The 10752-nt window shown below is 41.3% G+C and overlaps 2 protein-coding genes across 2 annotated transcripts in view; both read left to right on the top strand.

Annotated features, from left to right (window-relative positions):
* Positions 1-1506, top strand: part of FKBP14 (FK506 binding protein 14) — a 7024-nt gene extending 5518 nt beyond the window's left edge. The window contains exons 3-4 of the mRNA XM_006088745.3: positions 23-150; positions 621-1506. Coding sequence (XP_006088807.1) covers positions 23-150; positions 621-779 — 287 coding nt within the window. The 3' untranslated portion in view covers positions 780-1506. The remainder of the gene's footprint in view (positions 1-22; positions 151-620) is intronic.
* An 8553-nt stretch (positions 1507-10059) lies between these two features.
* The window catches only part of SCRN1 (secernin 1), a 42878-nt gene continuing 42185 nt past the window's right edge, over positions 10060-10752 (top strand). The window contains exon 1 of the mRNA XM_006088746.3: positions 10060-10122. The gene's annotated coding sequence lies outside the window, so the exon portion shown is untranslated. The remainder of the gene's footprint in view (positions 10123-10752) is intronic.

Genomic DNA, 10752 nt, shown 5'->3' on the forward strand with positions numbered 1-10752 from the left:
CCCCCCCCCCCTCCTCATTTAGGTAAAATACCCCCAGAGAGCACACTGATATTTAACATCGACCTCCTGGAGATTCAAAATGGACCAAGATCCCATGAATCATTCCAAGAAATGGATCTTAATGACGACTGGAAACTCTCTAAAGATGAGGTGACCATTCCCTCCTCCTACTCTCTCTTTCTTCCCTTCTTCCAGCTCACTTTTTTAGAAATATGTTTTTAAAGAAAATTTATTTTTAATTTGGGTAAAATGTTATTTATAAAACTTCTTAAAGTGCCTATGCTTTGAAAATGGGCTTTTTCATAGGAAATCATTGTTTTTGGAAAGAGATATATTGAGACTTTTAAAACACCATTTGTTCTTTTGCTTTTCTCTCTCTCCCCAATGCATAAATAAGGTTGACTAATTTGTCTTGCCCTAAGTTTTTGAAAGATCCATTTTGCCAAGACAATTCCCATTTCGGAGTCACTGTATAAGAAACATAGCTATCCTGAGAAACAGTTGCCATAAAGCAGTTGTTGTATATCATTAAATGAGCTACCAGTCCAGTCTGTGATACTGATTGACTCCATGCAGGTATCTTACAAGTAAGAAGTATTAACGAGACCATTATTTTGTAGGTTAAAGTGTATTTGAAGAAGGAGTTTGAAAAGCACGGTGCGGTAGTGAATGAAAGTCATCATGATGTTTTGGTGGAGGATATTTTTGATAAAGAAGATGAAGACAAGGATGGATTTATATCTGCCAGAGAATTTACATATAAACATGACGAGTTATAGAGATACATCTGCCCCTTTTATATAGCAGCCATCTTTAAAGAGCGGGCAACCGTCTTTAAAGAAAGTCTTATTTTTTAACATTGTTTTATTCCGTTCTTGCTTTGTTTTTTAAAATTTTTTACGTATTTTTTTCTGAATGTTATTTAAAGAACCCTTTAGGGTTTCTAAGTACCCATTTCTTTCTTGTGAATTACTGGGAAGAAAAAATGTTTTTATCTTTGAATAAGGAGAATTCTGGACCATTTTCTACTTTCACCTATGAAGTCTTATTTGTAACTTTAAGTAACTTTAAAATATTACAATGGGGACCTTGCCCAAGATAAGAGCAAGTATAGCACAAATCAGTGCCCTCTGTTTCTGCTTCCCCCCATTTTCACTAAGTTAGACACTGACATTTGCAAAGCCTTTTGCAATAACCCAAAGCTTACTATTTTCATGTTATAATGGAAGTATTATCTGCCTTTGAGTCTCTGCTTGAAGCAACAGGAAGATGGTTGTTGAACTTTACTTGTTAACAGTTACTGCTTTACTGAGGAGATGTGCAATGCTGAAGTGATGGACAAGTTAATGACTTACAAGTGTGTATACATTGAACATTCTGCCCAGAACTTAAGCTATGGTATAAGGCTTGGTTCCTGATTGCTACTGACTTATCATGATAAATAGAACAAATTATTTATGTTTGTTTCTTCCTAATAAAATGTGTCAAAATATTGTAGATGAGGTAGAAAGTTGTATTTAGTCTGTGCGTACTTTTTAAGGCTAACCAATTATCCTTTCTGGTTTTTAAAGTCATAGTCTATAACTAGTGTATTATACTACAGTAACATTATGTCATGATTTGTTAACCAATCAAAATTTTCCCATTTCTGCCCCATCAGAAAATAAGGCAGACCCACAGTAGCTGCTATTGAATAAGGTCTATCCTGGGTCAAAAGTTTGATAATTTTATTATGTTCTCTTCAATTGGCTTTTATTCTCAATACTTTAAAAAGTGTCCAAATCCCCATTTACTAAGAATAGTCTTTAGCCCTGGCCCGTGTGGCTCAGTTGGTTGGGTGTCATCCTATGCACCAAGAGGTCACTGGTTTGATTCCCCATCAGGGCACATGCTTGAGTTGTGGGCTCAATCCCCAGTAGGGGGCATGCAGGAGGCAGCCCACTGATGTTTCTCATTGATCAATGTCTCACTCTCTCCCTTCCTATCTCTCTAAAAAAAAATCAATAAAAAAGTCTTACCATTTACAAAGTGATCTCAAATGTATCACTGACTTTAACTCTCATGGATCTGAAGTCCATGAAAAAAGCTGGTGCATTTTACCTATTTTATAGGTGAGGAAATTGTCATTCAATGAGATTGTTGTGACTATGGTCAACAACTAACTTACTGAACCAGACTTCAGTCCTCAAGGTCATTATCTTTTTACTGCCCTGTATATTGAAAAGAAAAATTTTCTTTGCGTTTACTGGGTCTAATGTTCTCTTCACTGTGGGTCCTTATTTTTTGAAGATACTTTACTGACTATTTCTGGTGCCATAGAATTCTCCCCATGATCCAGAAATGGCTCTGGTTTCTTTGAAAAATCTTGGGGTCAGCAATGAATTGCCTCAAAGACCCTGTGTGGTGTGAGGTTCCCCATGTGTATCTTAGTCCTTTCATTCCTGTTGAGTTCTAGTTTTTTTGTTTTTTTTTTTCTTTAAAGAATTATGAACAACTGTTACATCAGATATAGATTACTTTCACTGATTCTGTATTGACGTCTTCCTCACTAACACCTTTCTCTGGCAAAATCAGCTATCGCTAGAAAACTTTTAAGTTCACTGCCCTTTTCCTCAACCTGGAGGAGTGCGAAGTCACAGTACAGAAAGCCTTATGCGGCATGATGAGGGGGAAGGAAGTGAGTAGCTACTGACGCTGTCTGCGGCAGAGCAAGATAAGTAAAAAGGATTCTGACTATTCAGGCAGCATATTCCTTCATCTCATGTGACTTTGTATCAATTCCCATTTAAACATTTGGACACAAGTATGAAATGAAAACGTCACCAGGTTAGGGTTGTCTTTAAGTTAACTGCCTTTTTTGGTTTAGTTATCTCTTTGCACCTTTCCATTTGTAGGAATAATCAGACACCAACTGTGACTTCACTTGTGGATCATGGGACCCATTAATCCTGCTAGCTGTACCATATTTAAATCTGTAGGACTGTGTTTTGGTATTCTTTTCAAAAGTAAAAATTATTTGGAAGAGAATTGGTTTTCTGAAAAATTCTTCACCAATTTCTTCAGCAGTTTTATTGATTTTCTTAACTGTTCTTCCTAGGTTTTATATAAAAACCAAGTGAGGAAGATGGACAGGTAGTTTGGGGAGAGGTATAAAGACACTTTGAATGTGTCTGATTACTCTGTTTAGATATAGTTGTAAGGAAAGCTGTGGTTTGGTTTGATTGTTTTGAAATAAATAGGCATTAAACCTTGAGCATTGAAAGCAATAGTTAATATTGAATGTTGGGTACTGGAGAAAGTGTATGTGGGTTTTTTGTTGTTGTTGTTTAATGGTGGTAGTTATCATTGTTGTTTTGTGGGTTGTTGTTTTTGTTATTGTTAATCCTCACCCGAGGATTAATTTTAATATTTTTTAAAAAATATTTTGTTATTGATTTCAGAGAGGAAGAGAGAGGGAGAGAGAGATAGAAACATCAATGATGAGAGAGAATCATTGATTGGCTGCCTCCTGCATGCCCCCCATTGGGGACCGAGCCCACAACTGGGCATGTGCCCCTGACCGGAATCAAACCTGGGACCCTTCAGTCTGCAGGCCGATGCTCTATCCACCTTGCCATACCAGCTAGGGCTAATTTTAATCTTAATCAAAATTGAAAGATTAATTTTTCCATTGATCTTTTAGAGAGAGTAGAAGAGAGTGGGAAAGACAGAGAGAAACATTGATGTGAGAGAAACACATTGATTGGTTGTCTCCTGCACATGCCCTGACCAGGGCCCTGGCCAGGGAGGAGCCTGCAACCAAGGTACATGCCCTTGACCCGAATCAAACCCAGGGCCTTTTGGTCCACAGGCTGACGCTCTAGCCACTGAGCCAAACCGGTAGGGCTATCACTGTTGCTTTGGTTTGGGATTTTGTGTGTTATGATGATTAATGCCTGAGTAAATCAGTGCTATAAATTACCATATATAATTAAATGAAGTGCTGGGGTGCTGTAAAAATAACAAGGAAATGATTTCTGGATGAGATGGGAGACAAGCTATTTGAAACTTTCTTTGTGGAAATGAATTTGTATTTCTCATCGTATTCATGATACAGGATATTGCTTACCTCTGTTCTGCCACTCGGTTATCAGCATGCTCTCTCCTCACTGCATTGAGTGCATGGGTGATTTCTCAGAGTTGTTTAGAAACTACAAAAAGAGAAAAGAGAACTTGGTGCAATGTTATGGAAAAAAATACATTTTCCCACCTTTTTCTTTAAAAAGTAAAGTATCATTGTATTAATAACCCTACTAGATGAGAGAAAAGAGCCTTGACTTTCCACAAATTATTCTTCTGTGTTATTTTTTTTTCAGGATTACCTATCACCCACTTCTTTAGAAGAATATACAGTCGAGAGATTTTGGAAAAAATAAAACTGTTATCTTTAAAATATAGAGATGCATATATGTGTATGCATGTGCATATTTGTGTGTATACATAGTGTACTATATGCCACGTAGAAACCATATACTGCACACACCTAAAGTATTCTACTGAAGTCAGTTATTGAAATGCTCTATCTAGTACATGATTTCCCCTCTGAAATTTTGTCTTTCAATTTAGCGTGAAGTTATAATTTAGGTTGAATTTCCTAGTGGTTCTCTAGGTAAAACCAACAGTAATCTTTTTCACCGCTTCAGCTTGAGGTTTATCAAAGGGACCAAGTGGCTGGCTTTGACACAGTCCGTAGGTGATGGCTGAGGGACAGGGAAGAAGCACTTGGAGGTTCCTGGAGGTCCCGGGCCCTCTGTCTGTGGGCTCCTGTGTTTGCAGGCTCTTTGTGTCCCTGGGCTGCTAGGGAAGCCTCTGGGATGCCATGACTCCAATGAGGACAGGGCAGCCAATGATCTTCAGAGCCAACCCGAGGGCCTGTGCGCTAGACGAACGTCAGTTTTATTTTATGACCTAAAGACAAATGACCTGAGATGTTTACTGAGGCTTTCCTAAAAAAAAAAAAAAAATCTGGAGTAAAGCAAATGCTGTCCCTTGGTCTCTAGTAACAGCTGACGTATATCCCACTTGGGAACTTCTGGGCATTTACAAGTCACGTCATTAACTTACTGGTAAAATCCCACACTGTGGCAGCTCAAGATAATGTCCTCTTTGGTAAACAGTTGCAGGAAAAACAATCAATGTAAAGTGAGGTAGTGAGGGACAGTTTTCATTAATCTAAAGAATGAAGAAAGCGTCGGGGGGCCCACTGGGGCTTAATTCCAATTTCTTACAGCATTTTCTCATTCATTTGTTGCAGTCACTGGTGGACTGCATTTTATGTTAATATAACTCTAAGTCTAGTTCTTTCTTTTTTTTTTTTTAACCTCTGGTTAGAAACTGGGAACATTATGACATTCAGCCACATCTTTCTATTGTGCTCACACCCGCTGGTATTCTGTTGGAGACATCCTAGATTTTTAAAAAGTGGTTCTTAAATTTCTAGCTAAGTTTAATTAAATGGGTAATTATACTTGGGTAGAATAACCATGAAGAGTAGTACAAATACAGGGGATTTGCTTTAAAATAAGAGACAGCACTTTACTTGTGGAAAAAGAGGGAAGAACCTAAAAGGCTCTTGCAATGGAATCACCTTTTAATTACCAAATCCCCACAGCATAACAGTTCTAGGCTTTCTCTGGAGTCAGAAATCTCATACATCCTATCAATAGGTGGAATCATTGTTTAGTCACTTATAGAAAGTCCATCTTTATTTAATTCCTAGAGCAATTTAGACAGACTTTTGTTTCCTTCTTTCAAGAATTGAAAAATAGCCTGGGCCAGTGTGGCTCAGTTGGTTGGATGTCTACTGTTGCACCAGGAGGTTGCTGGCTTGATCCCTGGTAGGGGACGTGCAGAAGGCAGCTGATCTATGTCTCCCTCTCACACAGATGTTTCTCTCTCCCTCTCCCTTCTGCTCTCTCTAAAAATCAATAAACTATTCTTTAAAAAAGGATCATATTATTTTTAAAAAAGAATTGGAGAATAACTAATAGTAACTTCTGTTTAAAGTCATATATTATCTCAAGTGAGCAGTGGTATTAAAATTGCAGATATAAGAGGCTCAACTTTGTCAATTCTAGATAAGGTTTCATCTATTAAAATGATCCTCAGGCCTAGCTGGCATAGCTCAATGGTTGAGTGTCAACCTATGAACCAGGGGGTCATGATTCAATTCTCGGTCAGGGCACATGCCCAAGTTCTGGGCTCCATCCCCAGTGTGGGATGTGTAGGAGGCAGCCAATCAATGATTCTCTCTTATTATTGATGTTTCTATCTCTCTCTCCCTTCCTCTCTGAAATCAATAAAGCTACATAAAAAACAACAACACACTGTACACAGCATAAGGTGGACCATTTCCATACAGGTAAACTAGGAAAAAAAACATAGGTGGAAATTCCCAAAGGTCATCGTAGAATCCCCTGGCCTGTTCTTTGATAATCACAAGATGAACAATCAGCAATTCCCCTTTAAATTATCTGTACAGTTGACTGGAGCCATCAATGGCTCCTAAAGGCAGAGCAGTGAGGGTGATGCATACATAATAATTTTTTTAAAAACTAGGTTCAGAAGACTTATTAACTGTTATTTGAAATGAAATGGGAACCATTGAAATGACACATTTGAATAATTGAATTTAGAAACCCATCACCTAAATATAATGGTTAGGATTTTACACTTTTTGCCAAAATAAAATTTATGGTTGTCTAAATTAGCAATCTCCAAAGGGCTTGATGGATCATTTGAATTCTAAAAATAATTTTAAAATAGATTTTGATATTTATAATCTCTCCATGTTGTTTATACTCAATATGGGCAGTAATTCTGTAGATTGATTTGAGGGCATTCTAAAGGTTTGTTTCTATGGTAACCAATTCAGAAGACTAGCCTCCTAAACATGGTTGTCATGGAATTAAGGCAGGTGGTTGACTAATCTTGACTAATACTCTTCTTTCTCATCTTTTAATGGCTTTTCTGTTAATCCTTTTCTTTGGTTCTCATAAGATTATATACAAGACAAGCCAATTACACAGGCCTTCTTACTCATATATGAGTGTCTCATTCATACATTGCCTGTCATTCATTCCCATGAGATTTTTCCAATGACAGATCTTTTTCTTCCTGTTACAATTATATACTCAAAGAAGCACTAAGAGGAAAATACCTCTATAAGCAATGTGCTAAAGGTATTCCTCAATTACACATGTCCTTCAAGCTCCTCAAAATCATTGCACAGGGTTCTTTAGACAATAATACTGGTTAGAAGACAAGGCAAAATTATCATCAATAATATTTTTAATTGGTCTAGGTTTGGGTAACCTTTATTTATGATCATTTTTTTAAACTTGTCTACATTTCCTAATATGCTAGATCAAAGTATTTATCTCTGCATAATTCTTATGTTATCTTAATGGCAACATATAATATACAAATACATTACTTCTATGCTTACTTTTCTTTTTTATAAGTACCGCGCACTAACCGATTGCGCCACTGGAGCTCCACTTTTCTTTTTTTTAAAAAAAAAATATTTTATTTATTTTTTACAGAGAGGAAGGGAGAGAGATAGAGGGTTAGAAACATTGATGAGAGAGAAACATCAATCAGCTGCCTCCTGCACGCCCCCCACTGGGAATGTGCCCGCAACCAAGGTACATGCCCTTGACCAGAATCGAACCCGGGACCCTTCAGTCTGCATGCCGATGCTCTATCCACTGAGCCAAACTGGTTAGGGCTATACTTACTTTTCTTGCTTGCCTCTGACTTCTTGAGAGGAGAGGCTATAATATGCCCTTTTCATCTTTGCAGCAATAGTGTAATTCCTAGTATAGGTGTTTGATCATGTTTCTTATTAAATTAGTATGTTAAGACATTCTGTAAGTAAAGTATGCATTTGTAGCTATTACAATTGTGGGTCTAGTTGAGTCTAAATCAAGACACTTGGCTCCTTAGGGGCATTAAGATTATAGTTCCTAGACTTCCACATCTGCCCATGAAGGAGAAACTGCTGTGGGACTTGCTATCCTATTGTGACAAGTAGAAAACTGGACAAAATACAGGTTTCCCAAACTATCTGAAAGTAGAGCATTATTATGAAATCCTATATAATAAGAGCGTAATATGCTAAGTGTCCGACTGGTAGGTTGACCATTCCGTTGACCGCTGGACCAGTTGCTATGACACACACTGGCCACCAGGGGGGCAGACGCTCCAACTGGTAGGTTAGTTTGCTGCTGGGGTCCGGCTGATTGGGACTGGGCGAGAGGACTGGACACACCCTGGAGCCCTCCTGTGGTCCCTCCCTGGCTGCCGAGCCCCCATTGCCCTGATCAGGACTGGGGGAGACGCCCCGATTGGCCCCAATCGCTGGCCAGGCGATTTGTGCACCGGGACTCTAGTATATAATATTGATATTGGGCTACAGTTTTCTTGGTTGGACTAAATGCACAATAAGACCCCTTTGTGCTCCAAGAGTGTGCGTGCCACTGCTCTGTTCCACAGCATCTGCACTGATTCCCTCAGCCCTCTCCTACTATCCATTTGCTCATGTGGCAAACCACAAGCAAAAGCATAACATTCAAAAGACATGTAATAAAGTCTCCTTCCTTCCCTCCATCCAGTCACCCAGTTTTCCCTGGTGGCATCCACTATTACAGTTTCTGATGGATTCTTCCGAAGATATTCTATGCAAGTAAGAGTACAGGCATATATTTTTTTCTTCCCACAACTGATAACACACAATGACTTGCACATGGCTTCCCTCTCCTACTGAGTATGGGTTGGAAATCTCTCAGATCAGTACATAGAGATCTTCCTCATTTTAAAATATCTGGATAGCGTTCCATTATATTGTGCTATTTGAATAGCTCCCAATTGACGGATGTTTGTTTCTAATCTTTGCTAGCACAACTAATATAGCAACGGATAACCGTGTACTCATATCATTTCACACCCGTGTCAAACTGTAGGATACGTTCCAGACGTGGAATCCTCCGAAGACTATATATGTATCTGTTATTTGGGAGATATTACCAAATTGTCCTCTGTGGAGGTTATAAAACTTTTTGATTTTTGCTAACCTGACAAGTGGAAAATGCGACCATGTATATCTGATTTGAAGGGAAGTGAGTGTGAATATCTTTTCATGTGCCCGAGTGGTACTGCCTTTGTTTTCCTGTGGACTTTCTCTTTACAGGATAGTCTTATTTGCTATTTCATAAAAGATAGAGTCTGTGCTTTGTTAACAGGTAGATGGTTATGTCTGGACCAAATACCTTGATGCCAGTACACACACACACACATACACACACACACACACACACACACACACACACCTGGTCACCTGTTTGTGTTATTAACCCAGGGATGGAATCTTGGCTTTGCTACTTGCTGTGTGACCCGGGGAGAGTTACTTAACTTCTTTGGGCCTCATTGCCCAAGTACCCCGCTTAGGGTCTGGCCTATCCACATGGCACAGGATGGCATCTTTAAAACCAGGGAATTGGCTTGGACATGTGAGTCAACAACGTACAGGACACGTTTCTCCGAGGGGAAATCTCGCTTAGGTACTGAAGCCCCGGGAGGAAGCGGGGCCTGGCTCCTTAAAGTCCGGGTTTTCCTCTGGAGACAGATGCCACCCGGGTGGTGACTTAGAAATAACAATGGAGCAAAGAGCCACCTTCTGCCGGGAGATCCGCCCGGCGGCAGCTCCTCCTGCTGCCAGGCACCCTCCCCTCCCGAGCCCAGCGCGGTGCTCCAGCCCCGGCAGCCCAGACAGGCCAGTGCTGCGCGGCTCCAGCCCTGGGTGGGGGTGGGGGTGGGGGGAGGGCACGGGGAGGCGGGTGGACCCGCATCACGTGAGCGGAGCAATCTGTAAGCGGGGGCGGCGGGCCAGTGCGCCCGGAGTCTGAGGAGGGGGAAGCGCCGACGGCCGCTCCGCCACTGCAGCTGCAGCCCCGGATGTCGCCGCAGTAGCCGCGGCCGCAGCATCAGTACCCGCAGCAGCAGCAGCAGCAGCAGCAGCAGCACCCGCGCCCTCGGCGCCGCAGCATCAGCGCCGCAGAGCCGAGCCCGAGCCGCCGCCCGCAGGTGAGCCTCGGCAGGCGCACCCAGAGCGCGGGGCATCTGCACCGCGGCTCCCGCAGGTTCGCTCCCAGCCGCCATCGCCGGGCCCGGGGTGACTCGGGTTTGTGGGCTTCGGGGGCGCAGGACAGGGACGCCCCACCCTGGGCGCGAGCGCTGCAGCCAGGTCGGAAGGTGTCCCCGCTCTGCACACCCAGCCCCATCCTGGCCCCATCTCCTTTAACTCTCATACCACCCCCCGCCCCCCCCCCCTAAAAAACTATAAGGGGATCAGAAGTTTAAGGTGCGATGCTCTAAATTCAATTGCCTTTACTACCACGTGGCAATGACCGGAGATATAGTTTTTTATCCCAGGACCCATCGTCCCGTGTGAGAAGTCATTATCCTAATCAATCCTCATCCGAAAGCCAATGCGCTCACCACAGAATCAAAATCCCTACTTCCTAGCCCGCTTTGTTGTTATATGTAATGTCAGACGGAGATTTATTATCTCCAGGGTGCTCCGCTCGTGTTCGCGTCTCCAGCCTCAATCGTGTCGCTCTACGTGGACCTCTGGATACCCGAAAGAGGTACATAATGCGGTAGTGGAATACCAAAACGGTAGATATTCAAAACATATGACCTTCGAATGAAAGT

Source organism: Myotis lucifugus, unplaced genomic scaffold (assembly GCF_000147115.1).
Source record: "Myotis lucifugus unplaced genomic scaffold, Myoluc2.0 scaffold_52, whole genome shotgun sequence".
Taxonomy (NCBI): domain Eukaryota; kingdom Metazoa; phylum Chordata; class Mammalia; order Chiroptera; family Vespertilionidae; genus Myotis; species Myotis lucifugus.